This window comes from Pantherophis guttatus, chromosome 1, assembly GCF_059756535.1.
Source record: "Pantherophis guttatus breed Tessera chromosome 1, ASM5975653v1, whole genome shotgun sequence".
In the NCBI taxonomy this organism is placed as follows: domain Eukaryota; kingdom Metazoa; phylum Chordata; class Lepidosauria; order Squamata; family Colubridae; genus Pantherophis; species Pantherophis guttatus.
This window is the reverse complement of record NC_142063.1, coordinates 143,142,877-143,163,966: the sequence shown is the minus strand read 5'-3', so window position 1 is coordinate 143,163,966 and position 21,090 is coordinate 143,142,877. Positions and strand designations below refer to the sequence as shown.

At 39.3% G+C, this 21,090-nt stretch overlaps 1 protein-coding gene across 8 annotated transcripts in view; it reads right to left on the bottom strand.

Moving 5' to 3' along the window:
* Positions 1-254: 254 nt before the first annotated feature.
* Positions 255-21,090, bottom strand: part of FMNL2 (formin like 2) — a 193,284-nt gene continuing 172,448 nt past the window's right edge. For 2 of the 8 annotated variants that reach the window (XM_034425131.3, XM_034425103.2), the window contains 10 exons: positions 20,241-20,475; positions 18,906-18,974; positions 18,706-18,786; positions 17,083-17,212; positions 14,774-14,937; positions 13,503-13,604; positions 12,121-12,219; positions 9,247-9,370; positions 5,897-5,990; positions 255-2,800 (listed from right to left, as the gene is read on the bottom strand). In XM_034425131.3, the coding sequence (XP_034281022.1) occupies position 2,800; positions 5,897-5,990; positions 9,247-9,370; positions 12,121-12,219; positions 13,503-13,604; positions 14,774-14,937; positions 17,083-17,212; positions 18,706-18,786; positions 18,906-18,974; positions 20,241-20,475 (1,099 nt within the window). In that variant the 3' untranslated portion in view covers positions 255-2,799. Of the gene's footprint in view, positions 2,801-5,896; positions 5,991-7,791; positions 7,926-9,246; positions 9,371-12,120; positions 12,220-13,502; positions 13,605-14,773; positions 14,938-17,082; positions 17,213-18,705; positions 18,787-18,905; positions 18,975-20,240; positions 20,476-21,090 lie in introns of all 8 variants that reach the window. The other 6 variants (XM_034425122.2, XM_034425148.3, XM_034425116.3 and 3 more) reach the window with 4 other exon arrangements.

Sequence of the window (21,090 nt, the reverse complement as noted above, 5' to 3'; positions counted from 1 at the left end):
TCATGTCTAAGGCCAAGACTAGAACTTACCATCTCCTGGTTTCTAGCCTGGGCAATGCACTAAGCAATCCATAACTATAGTTGTATCTATCTCAGTTCATCTTATTTGCTCTCACAGCCTACTGCATTAGGAGTACAATCTTCTTTTTCCCTTATAGGTTTTCAACTGCCAATAAGGATTTAGCAAGAGGGAAATGCTCTACTACACCTGTTGGATCATATTGTAGAAGCTGAACCATCCATGAAAAGGCAATGTAGTTGTGTAAATAGTTTATTCAGTCATATGCCATGAACAGATCAGAAAAGTAACATGAATTGCTTTTATAAAACACCTATAATATTGCTAAGAAGCAGATCTATCTACTAGATAAAAGATCCAAGAGAACATGCCAATATTGCAGCCTATTTAGTCATATTGAAGTATTGCAGTATGCTACGAAATCTTTTGCAGCTGTTTATGGGAACTTAAATAATATTGCTGAGCTGGATTTTACCCAAATCAAAAATGTTCATCTTTCATAATGGAAAAGATGTAATAATGGCATGTTCTCTTTTGCATGTCAAATATACATTGCTGGATTCTGTCAGCATGTTGGCAGTTGTTTAAAATAAATTTTCTGTAAAGAGACAAGCAAAGGTTAATGAAACAGCTTTTGAGCCCCAGACTGTCCATTTAGTTAAATATAAAAACAAAACAAAACTATAAGTTAAGAACATTCAGATTGTATAGCACAGGTTGATGCATTTTTAAACAATATTTACAGTATTACCCGAGACTAGAGTGGGAATTAAAGAGAAGTGTAAAAACCATAAAAAAGCACCAATTTTGTAGCAAAATATCTGTACATTTAAAAACATTATATAACTACACATTATCAAAGGAATATGGGACCTTGACCAGTGGTTCACAGAAGCACAATATAAAAAAAAAAGAAAAGAATTAAGTGGTTAAATACTATACAATAAATTTTACAATTAACATAATAATGCAATGCTACCAGCAATGGGAAGAATACAGGCAAGGTGATTCTCTTAACTTCCAGTTTTTCACTTTTGGAGGGGAAAAATCAAGGGTCCTACCTTGAAGCAATATTGATAAATAAGCTGTTAAAGTTAGCTTAAAGTTTAACACGTGAGCATCCCAATCCAAAAAGAGGATATCTAAGCATTAATCATCTGAATTTTCCAAGTGTACCTAGGAGAAGGTGTGGCAGAATCTGAAGGTGGAGTTAAAAGAGGGATCAGCCTAGAATCCGTACATGGCCACAAGTGAACTAAGTCCAACCTCTTTTGAATTCTGTTGACCCTCCTCTAACTCCAAGCAGGTGCTAACTGTTAGTTAAGAATATTCCTGTGCATGGGCATGAGTAATAATAAATCAATTTAATTGTACCTGAACTTTTATGCCTGGCAATATCCTGCTGCACTGCATTACATTCAACAGTTTGTGTAACCTGAATGTTAATTGAAGGCAATCCAGTGCAGAAACATTTAAAATGGATTGGTGCAAAGCATAAATGGAAGTGAACTACGCAATTTCCTTTGTACGGAATCCCACAGCATTCCTACAATGTTACCCTAACCTTGTTCGAAGGGCACTGCCTTTTCACCATTTTGAGAATTGAGCAGTTTGTGATCCTTATGAATTCTAATACTGATTATTGAGAAGTTAATACCTTAGTGCTAATTAATAAATAACATTGTTACTCCAGGGTTAGGGTTAAGGTTATGCTTGCCACTACTTAAAAAACACAACAACTGTGTTTGCAGTGTGCCCATCCTCTTAAGCTATATCACCTCGTTTTATTTATCTTTACCAACAACTGTGTGTACTAGGCAGAAGTTGAAAACAGGCAAGTGTGTTAATCTAAATTCCATATTATTCCCACATTGTATTTACAGAAGAAATCCCTCTAGCTAAACCAATTAGCTTTAAATCTTTGTCAACTGTATTCACATCTCCCTTAACATTGGCTTTATGGATATTTCCCCCCAGCCTTAAAGTGAACTAAATGTTCTTAAAAGGGTCCGAGTTATTTTAATATCTTTTGCTCCTTTATATATGATAAAGTCCTTCTCCATGCATACATGTACACATATGTGTGTGCATATATACACCTACATGTATATAAACACACACATACACATCTATATAATGCTAGTAAGTGCAGCTGAAGCTCAAAGTTAACTCTTCAAAGTGTTCAGGAATGTACTGAAAATATTAAAAAAATCTACAGCAGCTCTTATCAGAATATTCCCTATTTACAACCTGTTATGAAATCAAAAAAGTCCACTGAAGGCTATTTACTAAACTGTATGTAACAATAACAAAAAAAATACATTATGTATTTTACATTTTGGTTAAGAACACTGAAGAAATTTTATTGGTGTAAAAAGTTACCCAATCAAAAAAGAGTCCTATTGCTTTCAATAATTTGAGTAGGTCCTTGAAATTTAGGCACTTGGTAGCTACAGTTGTATGGCCAGCCCATTTTTTTTTTTTTTTTGCTTTAAATTTTTTATTTTTCATTCCTATGCATTTTCAGTCCTTACTGAGCCCTTCAGAAGACTAGTTAAAGGAATTCCGAACCAGGCCATAATCAAAATGGCAACATAAACAGAGTCCGCATGGTGAGGAAGCAATCAAGGGCACTTTCTACTGGTTTACAGGCACGGTTTCGCCCATCTGGCTCACATAGCCAGTTCAGCACCATTGACAGCACGTAGGTTCTGATCATCAACACGCCGCCGGACGCTTCTCCTCACCGCATCGGCTCGTCGGTAGGGTTGGTTTCTAAGATCTGTGGGGAAAACAGTGGAGGAGTCAGAAGCCGGCCACCTCCTGCTTTTGGATCCAGAAAGAGAGGGTCCTGCTGGCAGCCCATCAAAGCAGCTTGAAGCCAAGGAGAAAAGGGACCACTTAGATTCACAGAGAACTGAGCAAAGAGTATAGAGGGGCCTATCTTCACCCACTGCTTTAAAAAGGCAAGAATTTATTTATTTATTTATCTTTCTTTCTTTCTTTCTTTCTTTCTTTCTTTCTTTCTTTCTTTCTTTTCTCTTCCTCCCTTCCATCCTTCCTTCCTTCTTGCAAGCCTATGATGGGGACAGAAGCTTCTGATCCCTTGATGGCAGCTCCACTTTGCTATTTATGAAGCAGCTGTGAGAGCCGTTTCTCCTTCCGTCCTTGCCTCTCCTTCCTGAATATCTCCACAGGTTGAAGGCTTTCATTAGCTCTTTCCTGGCAGAGTAAATCACTCGCTGGAAGAAAGGTCCTTCATCACAGGCTCAGCCATGGGATGTCAACCCGAATCTTCACTAATGATCTCCCTCAGGAAGAAGGAAGAAAAGGGCGGCTGTTCCCACAATCCCAGAAGGGAGAGGAGAAAGGAAAGATGCTAGTGGGGACAGCTCAGTGTTAACCTCTCCTGAAATCTGGGATTCTGCTGATTTCTTAAGAAGTTCCTTTTCCCCCTCCCATTTTCTATTTCTCAAGGGAGGGGGTCTCCCATGTTCAGTCTAAAGCTATATAGATATACCACAGCAGAAACAAAAGTGACAAGCAGGCACTACTCTTTCACTTCCTCTCTTTCTACACCTAAGATCCTTTCGTCCGTATGTCCTATCTTCCCAAGATACATCAAATTTCCCAGCTAAATTGGCTCTGCCATTCCCAATTCTACCAGGTGAGCTGACAAAAGAAGCAAAGAAATAAAAAATAAAAATCAGGGGCTAGTAAAGGCCCCTGTTGTTTCCTGATTATTAAGAGCAAAACAGATAATCTAGCAGCTGGTAAAAATGATGGTTTGCCATTTTTATTTCCTTCCTGTGCCTGAAGGGATCCAGTAGTGAACCCTCTGCTGAAAAAGGACATTCTGTGGAATTCAAGTGACTTGCTAATACATCTTTTCTCAGCTTAAGGAAGAGGAGTGGGAATTCAGTAGAGGGCCCTCAGGTAAACCTGGGACATCCAGTTCATGCTTCTTCAGAGCTACAGAAGTGATTGGAAACATTGAGTTTTAGGTGGGTGAAGAAAATGACAGATAGATTCCTAGTGACTTCATGGATGTCACTTGGCAGTTTTAGAGGTATCTTACAACCTGCCTTCTGACAGAATGTCTTCTGACCTCTCAGTCTAGCCTACAACCCTGTTCTTCCTGATGGTCTCTGAGCTAAGAACAAACCAATCCAGGCCCCGCTTAATTTCTGGTGTCTGGAAGATACTGTCACCTGTTGAAAAGTGGTATAGTTTGTGATATCATCTTAAGAGCCACCTCACAGGTAGAACTGGTCCTGTTAACAAAATGCATGGGTAGGGCTGACTGGAGCTTTCTTGCTACTACAGCACTGCCTGAATCAGGGGCTCGCTATCCTGACCGAATATGATTAGTAACCCCAAAACCAAGGTCTTCTCAGACCGTTCACAACTGAAGCAAACCAAGCAGGTAGTGAACAATGGGGCACATCCCTCAACTTTTATCTTCCATCAACAACATCTTAGATTTCCTAAGAATTTTTTTCTATACACATAAGAACTGCTTGCATATATAAAAGCCTATTCCCTACTATCTGCTCTGCTGGATTCTTACGTCCAAGATGGAGGAGAGGCATGCATTTCGGGACATTTTGAGGGGGGAAAAAACATTGTTTCCTACAGAAAGTTGACATTGGTCTTTTTTTTACTTGGCTCCCTTTCCTACACTTCACCTTTAGAAATCTGCTTTCATATATTTTGCTCAGCTCTTCAGAGCCCCCAACCTACAAACTGAAACAGCAAGAATGTCATAATGCCTCAGTCTTGGACAAGGGGATTTAGAAGGAGCGGCCAAATTCTATGGAAGAGGCATTCAACTGGTGACAATCACAAAGTCTCCCCAAAGTTCAAAATAAATGGTTTATTGCCAGGAAGCAGGTCCAGCCCATTTTACTTGCTGGCCCAAGTAGAGGAGGATCACAAATCAATGATAATTGATCACAAATCAATGTCTGCAGGTGAATCTCTGTCCCTAAAACATTTCACACTTTTCTTTATTGCACAGTAGCATTCTCTCTGCCCCTGGTGGTCGTGCATGTTAAAAACAGCCACAACCTGATCTGCAAATATTTTAAAGGGGCATGTGCTTTTTTCCCCACTTAATGCTCAACCCAGAAAAGATTTCATGAGTTCAACCTCTATACACTGGGATCCCCTTGGCGAGGGGTGGGCATTTGAGGCATGCAGTTTCCTGCTCCCCCTTGTGTAGATCCCAATACCTTCTTGAGTTCCCAAACATCCATAGAACTTCAGATCAGATTATGGGAGGAGAGGAAGTTTACTTTGGAGATATTTAAGCCTTTAACATGCTCTTGAAAAGTCCTTCACCCACTCTGGTGTCATCAAATCACAACTATCCCTATGGAGGTCCCAAAAGTGTTTTTTCAAGAGGCAACCTCATTTTTCTTTGAAGACGTTTCGCTTCTCATCCAAGAAGCTTCTTCAGCTCTGAAGAAGCATTTTGCCCATGGAGCATTTTGTAAAGAGTTCTGCTATAAAAAAAGGGGCCCACCTCTATAAGAGCAACTCAGCTGCTGGGATCTGGGAGAAAGTTGGCTGTCTTCCTTTATGGCCCTCTTCCCTCCCTCTGCCCCTAATATAGGTCAAGACATAAAGCACAGGCAAAGCACCTCTCTTTTTGAAAGCAAGGCAGAAAGGCGAGAGAGAGCACTGATCATTGATCAGGGCTACAAGTGAAGAAACCCCACATATGACACAGACAAATGATAGAAGAGCTAAATGGGCCAGCAATGCTCCTAGGCCTTAACTGGAGACAGCTCCTTCCTGTTCCTAGGATCTATCGTGCAGCAATTTTGTGTGGCATTCAGAGAGAGGAGGAAGCTAAATAAAAAGTGATGCTTGCCAGCTCTGTGTATCCTCCACCACCGGTGTGCTAGAAGAAATCCTTACCCTCGAGTGAACATTTGGAAATTTAGTGATATTATTCTTCTTTAAGGCTAAACAAGAAGGGGAAAAAAAACACAGAATGAAGGTTAAGTTTAAAATGGGATGGAACATGAAGAGCAACTCAATTCAGTGCCCCAAAGCAAAGCAAAACAAAACCAAAAACCACACCCTACTTTAAAGGTCCAGCATGTTAGCAAAAAAAAAGAAAAGAAAAGCAAGAATGAGTGAAGCCAAAAAAGTAAAGAAGATTAAACAGAGGAAAAAACAGGCCACCCTAACCATTAGCCAATTAAACTCCAAGCTGCTTTGAACATTGGCTCCAGAACGACCAGGCAACATTTTCATTGGAAAGAGCAAGCAGGATTTGGACTGATAATATCACTTTCTTTTATACCTTCTGTCTTTATATTAAGGGCAACAACATTAACAGATTCATTCAACCTCCACTTTGTAACAGTTTACATCAAAAGATTTCAATGCATCCAGTTCCATGGCAATCAGCTTGGGATATTTGTTATCCAGAGACAATTTGAGACATGTTGTCACCAGCTTTGCTTTTTCAAGCAGCAGAAAGTTAGCAGACTTTCTCCTAACAGAAACATTTAACCTTCATGTAGATCTTCTCACTTCTTAGCTCAAATCTCAAGGCCGCTTGTGATTGGGGGAATAACCTGGTTCCAGATTTTTATTTTAAATTTTGATTTTAAATCTCCCCAATTATCAAATCCCAAACAGCTACTTTGTTTTCTTAAAGGTGATATTCATAGGAGGTTCTCAATTACATTGGCATGGAACTGAACCTAGCACAGCTATGGATCTGACAGGATAAAAATGGAGGGAGGGAAAAGATTTTGACATGCAAACACCAACATGCAAGCAGTGAGTAGAATGACAAATATGAAAAAATGCTTTTGCAGATCACAAACCAAGCCCCCCCCCCTCCCAAAATTTAACTCTTCTTTAGAGCTGCACAGCATTTGTCTCCAAAGGGGGCTACAGTGATTCTGATCCAGTGTGGGCACGTTGCGGTAACTAACTTTTCTTGAGCTCCCAAGAAAGCCATCAAGAGTTAGGAAAATACTGAGAAACAGGTACCCCACGAACAAGCCCTCAACTTCCTATTTTCCTGGCCCTTAGAGCAGGTGCCATGTGAGCTCCAGAAAAGACACAGATACATTGAGGGAACTCCTACTAGATCTGAAGTACCTCTGCCCACTTCAGATCCAAATACTGCACACTTCTATCTTCTCATACAAACATAGCTTATTTCCAGATAAAGGCTTACTACCAAGACTTATGCAACAGTGATTAATCTGCTAAAATCAAAAAGAACCCAAAGTAGAATAGCATACAAAAAACAAATGGAATTGTCTGTCATGATTATCGCTACACCCCTCAACAGGTGCCTATAAATTGAGTGGAGTGGCTGGAAGCACAGCTGTTGCTGGTCTTAGTGACATTCACCGATTTCCCATATTGGATGCCCTATGGCAGTTATAACTAGACCAGGAGTGTCCAACCTTGGCAACTTGAAGACTTGTAGACTTCAACTCCCAGAATTCCCCAACCAGCCATGCTGGGGAATTCTGGGAGCTGAAGTCCACAAGTCTTAAAGTTGCCAACATTGGATACCCCTGATCTAGACCCCTGAAAATGGATGGGGTGGAACAAGCTTTCACATGGTGGGTGGAAGGGAGCAAACCATTACTGGCAGACAGGAACGTGCAAGGAGATGATGGTCAAGGAGAGGATCATGTAAAACGTGATTCCACAGGGATGCCAGACGTCACAAAACCCCATTCAGCACCCCCATTGCCGTAAAGTGGAGAAATGTCAAAAACCTACAGCAACCTTTTATTTTTTTAAGAGGATCAGCTGTGAAAGAGGAATAGTTTAGTAATGGAATTCCTCTGTGAGAACAGGTTCGCAGAAAAACCGAGAGCCACGCTTGGCCGTTCGGGCAGTAAAGGGCACCGTCTTCAGCACTGCATGAAAATAACAGCCAGACAAGACAGAAGACAGTAAGAAGCAAAGATCTCTTGCATTAGTATATAGTTAGTGTTTTATTAAAGGCACCCTGCAGCAGATCATCTCTCGATTAACCACAATAAGGGTTGTGTGGCTGGGTTACTGTCAGAACGCCTTTCCACCTTGGTGGCAGCCCCGGGGTTGTTATATACTGCTTCACAACTCAGCACAACTTCCCTTTGCAGGTTGATGTTCCCTCTACCTGCTCCCCATAAATTGGGCTGAAGGAAGGGAATTCCCAAGGCACTTTCACACGTAAAGCCAGTCTGACTTTAAAGACCAACTGGGAAGTTCTTGCCATTCCAGTGAACTTTTTGCAGAACAGGGGTTAGCCTCTGTATGCCTAGCCGTGTTTACTTATTATTGACAGTAAAAAGCAGGCAAATCGAACTTCAGCAAGTAATGGGTCTGTTTCAGGAACCTTATGTTGTCTGTCCAAGCTGTCTTTCACTTATCTATTACAAATTAGATCCAGCCATTGTATCCCTATTGCGTTCAGTTATGAACTGCATATAAGAGGGTGCATAAAGTTTGTTGTAAGAAGAATATGCAATTCCAAAGTTTCGTGCAATTCAGCATTTCGCATGAAACCATGCCCTCCATTACTCCTCTGCAGATAGTTCTCACCAACTGTCACGTTTAAAAATTGTTCAAAGTTAAGATGGTGTTTTTAAAAAAGTCGTGTGACCAATCCTTACATTTGTAGTCCGGTGATTGCCATGTCTGTGCTTTGCAATTGGCTTGTGACAAGCAGAGTTAACAGACAAGAGAGGGCGGGAGTAAAATCGTAAATCATGGTCACGTGATGTTTCCCTTAGCAATAAAGTTGCCAGCCCTAATTGTGATCGTTAAGTGAGAACTACCTGTAATGTTGTGACTATTAATGTTAGTAGCATTTTTACAGTAATGTGACCTTTTTAAGGACAAAGTTAAAACACTAATAGATTTGCAAACAAATGAAACCGATTCCAAGATTTCTCTAGCATGCCTCTGGTGAACTAAAACATAAGGAAGACTGTCCGATCTATGGCTTTAGTTATGACAATGTGAATAAATACACAATGATGTATCAGTGAGACTGCTGCCACTAAACAGGCCTAAAAGCCTGAGATTTGCCTAACTTAAATTAATGGTGCATCAATTAATGTTTCTACTTGTTACTGTTTACAAAGCCCTAAACAAGCAATTAAAAGAGAACATTTGGGGTGTGTGTGTGTGTGTGTGTGTGTGTGTGTGTGTGTTTGAAACAGGCTCCAGTATGGAGGGAGGGGGCTTTACCTGTGATGATATCTTCAATAGCGCCATCTTTTCCTTCATAAACGTGTCTGTTGTCCTTGACTTGTCGTCGTCTTAGTTCTGCAATTAGTTCTTGTTGCTGTCGCTTAGTTTTATGAGATGGAGACTGAAAGAGAGTAGCACAGGGTTGCAAAGTCGAGTAACAATCAGCACTCCTTCTCTACTAATAGAAACAATATCGGATTGGAAGGCAATACAGATAGTCCTTGACTTATGGCTACAACAATGGAGCACAAAATTTCCGTTGCTAAGACAAGTGAAATTTGCCCCATTTTATGACCTTTCTTGCCACAGTTAACTGAATCACTGCAGTTGTTAAGTTAAATAACACAGTTATGTGAAACCTGGCTTCCCCATTGACTTTGCTGGTCAGAAGGTCGCAAAAGGTGATGATTACATTATCCCGGGACACTGTAACCATCATAAATTCATGCCAGTTGCCAAGCGTCCGAATTCTGATCATGTGACTGGAGGGATGCTGCCAACAGTTGTACGTATAAAGAATGGTCATAAGTCACTTTTTTCAGTGCCGTTGTAACTTTGAATGGTCACTAAATGAACTGTTGCAAATTGAGGACTATTGGAAGCTGTTCTAGTTCTACACCATAGTAGCTCATCTGGATGAGCATGATCTACTTCAGTGATAAGCTACTTGATATCTTCCTGATACTTCAGTTTTAAATTTGCCCCAACCAACAAAATGACAAAGTGTTGATCGGCACTGAATGGCCATGGGATTGCTACCCAAAGTTTTTCCTAAGCTCAAAAAAGGCAGATACTGAATCTTGAATACTCTGCATGCAAAGCATGTATTTCCCCCAATTGCGATTTTTTAGACTCTTCAGCCTGATCTTTAACTTAATTGTCTTCCGTGGTAAACTCCTACAAAATATTTCCTAACCCTGCCACCTAATTTTTAGATTACTTGGAAGCAAACAAAACTAACGAAAGTATGAGTTGATCCTGCAAAATAAAATATCATTGTTCAAAAATGCCATGAAGCCAATTATTTCAAAAGGGCAAAAAGGGGGGGGGAAAGATTTCGGGTCATTTTATGATCAGTGCCTGCATGCACGGACGCACACACACATGCTGTAATTATATAGTTCATAATATTTTTTTTAATCCCATAAACAAACAGGAAATCAATCTTGCCACATTTGCAAATGCTTTATGCCTTAAAATGGTTTTTCTCTAGAGATAACTTTGGAATATACTACATACTGTACAGAGATCACTCTATTTAAGCGCTATAGAAATAAATCATATTTATACACCACTCTAAAGAGAAAATTAAAAAGAAGGAAATGAGAACACCAGAACACATCCTCTCAAACAGTCAACATCTAACTAAACAAGAGTTAATTCCAGGCAAACAATCAAGCAGAAAACAATATCCTAATTAAGCAGGAAATCCGCCCTGCTACTAAAACTGGCAGAGAAAGCTATAGCATAGAAACCGGGAGCAAACCCCACGCTCACTTGCACTGATGATGTTACCTCATTGGGTAATGAAATGTCTGCATGCAAACAATCAGGCTCAGAGAACACGAAGGCCTCTAAATAATTGTTAACTTGGTGCGTTTGATATTAGATATGGGAAGCAGTGTATTTGTGGTCCAGGTGATCTAGCCTGATCTGCAGGACTTGCAAATATACATTACAATCAATTTTGAGGGAGAGAATTCTGAAAATTCCTTGTCTTCATTAACATTTAAAGATGTTTAAAATTTATCTTTTTCTTGGGAGCTTCCTCCAGGGGTGGATTCTACTTACCTTTACTACCGGTCCGCAATGAGGCCATGTGCGCGCGTGAGCGAAGCAAGCACGTGTGTGCACTCTTCTGCGCATGTGCAAAAGCATTCTGATGACGTCGGGGTCGGTGGGCGGAGCCTCCTGCCGGTTTTACTACCGGTTCTATAGAACCGGTGCGAACCAGGGGCAACCCACCACTGGTTTCCTCCATACATGACTAACTGCACATTTACATCTGTACACTAAATGACATTGTTTAAAAATTCCAAAAGCCAATTATTTTGGGATAAACATTGATGGACTAGAGATCACTGCACTCACGACTTGAGGTCTGAAACACCTTTTTAAGATTTAGGAGTAATCAGAATAGGATAGGAATGTGAAACTCTTGTAATTTCCATAAAAGCTTCTTGAATGTTGTTTACAGTATTTTGGGAGGAGTGGGGCAGGGGACTTTCGGTACAGAATAACCCCAACTTCCCAAAATTCTGACTTACCATGAACAAGCCTTATAGCACATATAAATTAAATCACAGCTGTTTGGTATTATTTGCCAATAAGAACAGCTAACCAGGCGCAAAAGCTTTTCCCACCGACATAGAAACTGGGATCTCTGGTTTCTTTCAAACAAGCTCAAAATCAAAAGTTAAGAACGAACCATGGCTTTAGACCCAAGAACAGACATTAGAGCTCCTTATTTGTACATCATAACAAACCATAGGCAGGTCTTCTATTTTTAGAATATTTTTAGTAGTAATAATAAGCTTCTAAATAATAAAATGCTTCTACTAGCGAGAACAACTTAGCAGGAGCAATAAATAAGGCACATCTAAGATTATTACAGACCTTGGGAATTCTGGTTTATTGTAATGTGCAAATGTTCTCAGGCATTGTGACTTTAACAATTTAATAATAATAATAACAGTAACAGAGTTAGAAGGGACCTTGGAGGTCATCTAGTCCAACCCCATGCTCACACAGGAGACTTGTACTAGGGATTCGAACCGCCAACCTTTCTGATCGACAAGCTCAGTGTCTTAGCCACTGAGCCACCTAGTCAGGCTTTCATCAACAATTGTCAAATGCTTGCTTGTTTGTTACCTTTTGGTCTTGTTGTTCCAGCAATGCTTCCTGCTCCAGCAGTTTTTCCATTAATGCCTGTTCTTGCTTTTTTCTCAGTTCGTTCTCCTCTTCTGCTTGCTGTTAAGAAAAACAAATGTACACTGGTGCAAAAGCTACTGGAATTTCAAATATACAAGGGACTGATTAATTCAGCAAAAGACGTATCTATTAGTACAAACTTAACTCAGACATGCTGCCTATCCAATGAGACAGAACCCAATCCATAGCATTATCTATAAACTCTTTTAAAGACTTATTTGCCGAATGCAGAGGAAAGTACATGTCATAGGGATGACAGAGGTTCTTCATTTGGTTCTTCCTCCTTTATAGACAAGGATCCCTGATTACTCAGGTCCTTCACTGGTTCCATCTTCGTATGTTCAAATTGGCAGCTCCTTTCAACTTCCCAAAACAGAAAGGCTGCACATTTGCACATAATGATTATTATCATAATGAGTCGCGGTGGCGCAGTGGTTAGAGTGCAGTACTGCAGGCTACTTCTGCTGATCTCCAGCTGCCAGCAATTTGGCAGATTGAATCTCACCAGGCTCAAGGTTGACTCAGCCTTCCATTCTTCCAAGCTCGGTAAAATGAGGACCCAGATTGTTGGGGGCAATATGCTGACTCTGTAAACTGCTTAGAGAGGGCTGTAAAGCACTATGAAGAGGTATATAAGTCTAAGTGCTATAAGGGAGTATATATTAAGGTAGACCACACATAGTGAAGACAAAAGGAGAAGCATGTATGCTACAATTCTACAGACGTTCTCCCCAACCAAGACCCAAATCGGGGAAATCAATAGTTTGAGGATGACTACAGATGACTACAGATACACAAATGAATAAAAGAAGGATCATACTGGGTCTTACTGCTTCCATATGACTGCTGCTAACTATCTCGGCTAAGCAAATGCTTCTGAAGAACTGGAAGCTAAAAGACAGGTCAAATGAAAGAGCACTAAACTCATTACTAGATTCACTGTAACTGGTACAACAGTTTTGAGAATTCATAGAATTGCCATAGTTCCCTTAGACCAGGGCTGTCAAACTTCCTTGCCTTAAGACTATTTGATTAAAAGTCCCATTAACTCTTAGACAATGGGAAATTGTGGGATAGGTGTTCAAAAACTTATCAAAGGGCTTCTAGACCAGAGCTGAATTTATTTCAAACTCCCTATGGAATATATTCCTTATTGAAGGAATATAGAAGCAAAGTTTTCTCATTTCTGTTTTAGTCATTGTGTTTTCAAAATATGCCCCCTCTCCATTTTTTGAGCCTGCTTTGCACAAAGAAATTTCAGAACCAGAAGCTGAGGATGTATTCAGATTATAATGTGATCAGGGCTTGTGGCTTTGGTTTACCTTGTAAGCTTTCACAAATCGTACGAAGACCGGGAAGAAGACTGACGGAGGAGTTGTCTTGGGATTTTCTCCAAAATATTTCACAGCATCATCAAAGGCATCCTGTAAGAGAGACGCTTTTAGTTTCTTTCCCCACTGAAGCAACTATTTTTGTCTTTTGCACTAAAATTACAAAGAGCCAAGGCTTAACTGATAACCAATTCATTAGGGCATACATATCTCATTTTGTTACAACAAAATACAGCTTCATACAATGCAATAAATACTGACAGGAGTAAAAAGACATAAATATTTTTACACATTTCTAATAGAGAATTGTATCCTTCCAGGTAGCATATATAACCTTTCACAAAACCTCTCTATCCTTTGAGATATTCCCTCTGCTATCACTACCAAATAAGAGCCTTCCTGTGAAGTTGCAGCCTGCTTCAGGAAATAGCAATTCTCCTTTGGAAGTTTTTAAACCAGGGCTTAACAATTATCCATCAGGGATGTTGTAATGGAGCAGGGAATTGGATTAGATTTACAAAGGGCCTTCCAACTCTATGAATCTACTTGTTACAGTTGGCTGCTTTTTCTATTATTACTTGATCTCCATGCCTTGGAGAATCATTGTAGCATGATGTGAGATGCATTTTCAATTGGCATACATTACTATTGCTTACATGTAGGATTTCAATCTACATCGATATGAAGTATCCCAGTTTTTGCTACCTTATTTTCCTCTAGGACAGAGTTCCCCAATCTTTTCAGCTTTGTGGACCAGTCCTGGGGGCGGGGGGGGGGGGAATGGTTCCACGTGTACAGCTCCATTTGTGTGAGCGGATATGCACCCTCATCCACCACTTCCGCAGCCCGGTTCCGAAAGATTCAAGGCCCAGCAGTTGGGGACCCCTGATCTAGGAGTTGCCACATTTCAAATACTCCCCTTTCAATTCTGAGGAATTAAGGGAAACATCCACTGTTTTCTCTGATCCACTGTCCTCTCCTCCAGACCCTCATATAACCTGGTAGTAATTAGCCTCATATAACCTGGTAATAATATTAGGTTTAGGCTGAGTCAGAAAGACTAACCCATAGTTACCTCGCAAGAGGGAACTTCAACCAAGGTCTTTGTCAGGCACTATAATTACTATGTCACACTTGCACTTAGAAAATGACTTGTGCTTCTGTCTGCACTGAAGAGATAATTGTCACAATCAAAAGATGAAATGTTCCTTTGCTCTCAGATCGGGATATCTAAATCTAAAGAGACGAACTCTATGGAATACCTGGGCTATTTTTGCATCATCCTGCAACTTCTTCAGTTTCCCTTCGTTGTTCTGGATGAATTCCTTCAGCATGGTATTGTGATCGTGCATAGTATACTCTCGCTTTGTTAAGTCCAGACCTCTTTGGAGTTCCTTTACATCTAATAGAACATTTTCAAGGGATACTAAAAGAGAGGGAAAACACAATGGGTTACATTAGAGAGCACATGCCTCTAATTCAGATAGCATCTAAAATCCAATAAGGAATTTTATACAGTAAGGCATGCAAATTTACCTGCTTAAGATAAGCATGTTTCATAAGAGATGTACCATAAATATAACTTATACTATAACATTATCACTACTAAAATAATGAAGGATCAACTGCATTCAAAGTATTATATATGTTCAAACAGAAAATCACAAGAGCCAAAGAGGCAGTGGGCAAGGTGATGCCAAATGACATAAAAAACAGAAATAGCTTATAAGAAGTATATTTCTGAGCCTCTGTACCAGCAGAGCTCAGAGCAGAGCAGCTTTTCCTCAACTTCTGCCCAAGTAAAGTTTTTTTGTCCAAGCATTGTGACGGCAAATATTTTCACCTAACAGTGATGAAACAAGCTCTTATGGGGCAGACTTTTGCTGGGATATATAGTTGGGTGTTGGAGTGACATACATTCAGAATTATGAGAAAGCATGGCCAATTTACCAGCAAAAGGGCCTAGGGCATAGGGCCTAGCTATCTTCGAGACCGCCTGCTGCCACCGACGACCTCCCATCGACCCGTGCGCTCCCACCGAGAGGGCCTCCTCGGGGTGCCATCAGCCAAACAGTGCAGGCTGGTGACCCCCAGGGGGAGGGCCTTCTCTGTGGGGGCACCTACCCTCTGGAATCAGTTGCCCCCAGAGATAAGGAGAATCCATGACCTCAGTGCCTTCCGCCGTGCCCTTAAAACCTTTTTTTTCCAGCAAGCCAGGCAGGCCTAATTTTTTAAAGTGTTTTTTAATTGTTTTGTTTATCGTTTTTAATTAACGGGGCCAAATTTATATATATATATTTAACTGTATTTTAATATTTGTATTTGATGTTTTTATTTGGCTGTTCACCGCCCTGAGTCCTCAGGGAGAAGGGCGGTATACAAATTTAAAAAAAAAAAAAGCATTTGTAAATCAGGAGTGTACAAATCTCATTCATCTGCATTGGCTTTTGGAACTGCAGTGCAGAGGCCATATAATGAGTTTTAAAGAGTGGATGAGGATTAAAATATTTGAATGGAAGATACAATATTATATTACTTATAAATGACATTATTAGGGATCCTTGGATCTGGAGCTTGGTTGTTTTCTTGCAAACATTTCATTACCCAATGAAACATCCTCAGGGGTAGTCATCTAGCACTGATGATATTACCTAGTTTAGGTAATGAAACATCTTCAAGAAAACCACCAAGCTCAGAGAGCATCAAGGACCCCTCATTTTCACCCTGAGTTACAAATATTCTCCTTTATTAGAATGACATTACTTTTAATGATTAATTTTAATGATTAAATTTTAGCATATACAGGATATCTCAATTGATTTCCAGATTTAAAACAGATGAATATGAATAAAAGGCATCCAAAAGCAATTGAGGGCGGGGGGGAATTAATTGCTGGTAGGTCACAGAGTCTGGTGGATGCACCTGCTAAATATGCTTCTATGTTATAAAGAAATAGATCTTGCAGTGAAACTAAGAAGGTGGTCTTATTGCTAAGAATAAAGTAAAGGTAAAGGTTCATCTTGCACATAAGTGCTAGTTGTTCCTGACTCTAGGGGGCGGTGCTCATCTCTGTTTCAAAGCCGAAGAGCCAGCGCTGTCCGAAGACGTCTCTGTGGTCATGTGGCCGGCATGACTAAACGCTAAAGGCGCACGGAATGCTGTTATCTTCCCACCAAAGATGGCCCCTATTTTTCTACTTGCATTTTTTACATGCTTTCTAACTGCTAGGTTGACAGAAGCTGGGGCAAGTAATGGAAGCTCACCCCGTTACTTGGCAGTAGGGATTTGAACTGCTGAACTGCCAATCTTTTGATCGACAAGCTCAGCTTAGAATAGAAGAATAATTGCTAAGAACAGAAGGAATTAATTTTAAAATCAGGATAACTTTGTGATCTCCCATGCTCAAACCTTCTTCTTAAGAGTCCATCTGCCTTTTACAAACTTGCGTAGCTCCCAAGCTAATAGCTTCACCAGAGGCTCCCTTCTTATGAGTTATCATTGCATTAAGACAGGCATACAATAAATCTAAAACTATTTCTCACACTTCATAAGTAACAAATGGCCATATTACCTGCGGCAGCTTTCTCTACATAGTGAAGTTCATTGTAAAAAAGGCAAACCTGCTGGTATTTCTCCTTTACAACATTGGATATATAGTGCAATAGAGTTTGTTTTCTGTCTGTTGATTTTGTATCTAACAACTGCAAATAAAGCAAAAAAGAGGCACGTTAGTAATGCAATAATCATAAAATTCTAAGATAAAATCACAGATTTCTGGGAAAGAAAATTCTCCACCTTGTCTGCTCTCCAGCAGCAAATTATCACTTTTTTCAAAACCACTCCAAGAGGATCAGGGAAGTGAGGACTTTCCTTGACAACAATAGATTCCAACCAAGATGATGATATAACTGGGAACCTTCTTGCCATGAATTTAGCTAGTTAAAAACCAAGGCGGATTGGAAGTAATTACTCCTCTTGCTGATACTTCTGTACTCCATTCTACAACTGCCTTTGCAACTACTGGAAGTTTTCTCTTCTATGAGAGATCTTCAAGTACCTTAACGTATGGCTCAAGTCACTGTCTACCTGTTTTAGGCAAAACAGAATTCTAAGGAAAACAGCTTCTGACAATTTTTTAATAGAATTGATAGAATTCTTTATTGGCCAAGTGTGATTGGACACACAAGGAATGTGTCTCCGGTGCATAAGCTCTCAGTGTACAAGCAAGCAACAAGAAATAAATCATGATCATAATCATAAAATATAATCATCATAAATCATAAGATACAAAGTCAGCAATAATCATAGGATACTAAATAAGCAAACAACATAAATCGTAATAGGATACTAAATAAAGATAATCAACATAAATCATAACATACAAACAACAAAGTTATAGTTATAAGAAGCTAAGGAAATAGGCAAGAGGAAGAGGAAAAGATGAGAAGGATAATAGGTAATACAGCCCTACTAGGTGGTTGACATCCTAGGGTATAGACAGTGTTGTGGGAATTAGTTGTTTAGCAGAGTGATAGCATAGGGAAAAAAACTATATTTGTGTGTGATTGTTTTGGCGTGCAACACCCTATAGCATTGCCTTGAGGGAATTATTAATCAATCTGTTGAAACACTGTCCAACTAAATATGTTATATTAAAAATATTTTCAAAACAAGAAATTGAGTTTAAATGGAAGCCAGCATGTAGAAGGATTAACCAAACTTAGCTTGTTCAGATTTGTCTGTTTTTATTATAACCATCACTCATATTTCTTGGAAATTAAAATCAGAACAAATTCAAACAATGAGTATAATGAACAATGAAAGATACAAGGATATTCTGCTTATTTTTGGTTCTCTTTTAATGAATGGCCCAACCAACCTCATAGGGATGATTTCTTATTAGTTATATACTTCTTAGAACATGGTTATTTTTGGGTTTTAATTTTAAAAAATTGTAACGTGTCCAGAAGATGAAGTTAACTTTTTAAATTCTATCATTCCTTTTTACAGAATTTTTATACCGGAAAATATATCCAAAAATATATCCATATTGGGCACATTTACTTGCATGTAAATGACTTTAGTTTGATACCATTCCTGATGGCTTTTAGACAAATGTCAGTTTTCCCCTCCTATGATATAAACTGGGTGAATGAACGGGGATTTTTGTAGGTAAGTAAAGGCCCTTACTTACCAGATCTAAACTTTGAAGTTTAAATCCATAGACAGCTCCTCGTTTACTGCTATTCATATAGTTGCCCAGAGCCAAGATTATCTATAGGTATCATAAGAGATGGAAAAAAATTAATTATCAGCTAAAGTTGAAATTTGCTACTTGAAATGAAACACAAATATAAAGTTCAAAAGACAGCAGCAAAAATTAGAGTTTCTTACCTCTAAGATTTTTTTGAGTTTCTGAGAAGACTTTATGGAGACAGATGCTGCAATGATTGCATGCAATTGCTAAAGGCAAAAACAGGAAACAGGGTGAACATCCTTAAAAACTCAGCAAGCGCAAATTAAAATAGAACACTTGGAGATTTCAACAGGGAATGCATTTCAAGTAAGCCACTTTTCAAGGTAGAATTAAGCAATATGTTCAAGATCCCGTATGTTTTCTTTTCTTCTTCCTTATATTTCTTCTTGTCCATTCTTGTTCCAACTTTCAAGACTTTAGCAAGAAAGGGCAGGAATCACACAATGCAAATACTGTAGAACCTCTCACACAAGTAACCGTATCCAATCAAGCAACCATTAGTTAGGCGCAATCAAGTTGGACTGCATAGTAACTTCACTGAAAAATGTCTGCTGACTTGACATATTGCTAGTAAAGATTGTAGCTCTTCCAAGCACAGTCTCTGTAATCTTTTTCAAACCATCCATGCTTCTTAGGTGTTGTTTCCTCCTCCTACGTCTCTCAAAATTTCTAAGCATAGCTAGTTTTCCTAGTTCATCATGTACACATATCACATGTCCCAGGATCTGATGTATCTGATGTAAGTAGTGATACCTAACACAATTGTCTCAATGCAGCTATATATATATATTTTATTAGATTTATATGCTGCCCTTCTCCGGAGACTCAGGGCAGCTTACAATGTGTTAAGCAATAGCCTTCATACTTTTGTATATTTTATACAAAGTCAGCTTACTGCCCCCACAAACTGGGTCCTCAATTTACTTACCTTAGAAAGGATGAAAGGCTGAGTCAACCTTGAGCCTGGGGAGATTCTAACTTGCAATAATTGCAGACAGCTGAATGTTAATAACAGGCTTTTAGTCTGTTAAGCTATCCAGGCTCCTAATTTTTGTGGCTAAGAGTGGCTAGAGATGAGCAGGAAAGCAGGAAAGCAGGAAATGATATCAGACCATCTCCAATAACCATCTCCAATCAGACCATGCTCAAAAAAGTACGCTAACAAATGTATGGGTAGTTTTTGTTTAGTAACTGAGTCACACAGTGAGTGTTCACAGTTACAATGGTTATCAAAAAATGAAATTATGTGATGAGTTCCTGCATTTGCAACCTTTGCAGGTCTATAAAGCCAAGGAAAGCTGAAATATGAATGTAAAATTGTGATGTTTCATTATGTGTCTGTTTCGCTTCATGATTGAGTGCTGGACCCAATTGTGGTCACTAAACGAGGATTACCTGTAAGCCTAACTCTGAGAATTAAGTTGTAGTCCTTTCCCTTTGTAAAACAGAGCTCTGATCCACATCTCACTCACCGGTGTGAGCATCTGTATGCTTTCAGTAAAGTTGCCAACAAATGCCATGATGGTCATTTTCTGCATCAGCCTTTCTATTTTGCTGAACTGCATCATAAATCGATCCTCATCTGACAGATTCTCAAAGGGTTTCCTTTCCCGCTCATAAAGCCGCAACACTTTCACTTCATTTTCCGTTGGCAAGAATCTCATCAGGCATTCAACAAAATCTACCGGCAGCGTCTTCAAATCAAATCTGACAATACAACACAATGCAATACCACTTAAGTTCCACAAAATGAACAACAGAAGTACATCTTTAAATATTTTGCCTGAGGGTACAACATAACCACACAGTTTTCATAAACTTTTCAAATTACTGAAGTTATTGTGAGTCCCCACATTTCACAAATATTTCCCTTTGAAATATTTGTAAAACTTATATGTGGTAAACTGGACTATAGAAGTGTTTTCTGGAAAGAGATTTGGCTAAATTCCACATTCCTGGAAAGACTGCAAAGAAATTCTTTAAGCTAAGCTCATAAATGGCTCTTAAGATAAGCATTGTGCTGAAGTATGATTTGCAACTGACATTCAGATACAATAACGGACCATTTAATCACTAATTGGTAGCCAGCTGAGCCAGCTGAACATTTGAAGATGCAACCTATGCACAGTAATAATGAATCACATATGCAAATGCCAGTGTACATTTGTTCAAGATACTTGGACTACATTCAAATAATATGCAAAGAACTACAATCTTTTCATTTCCTTAATAGCTACCATATTTCTTTCAAATTGGTATTTAACTTGCCGCTAAGAATGGAAATTTCGCATGACAAGCATTATAGATGAATCCATATGATGT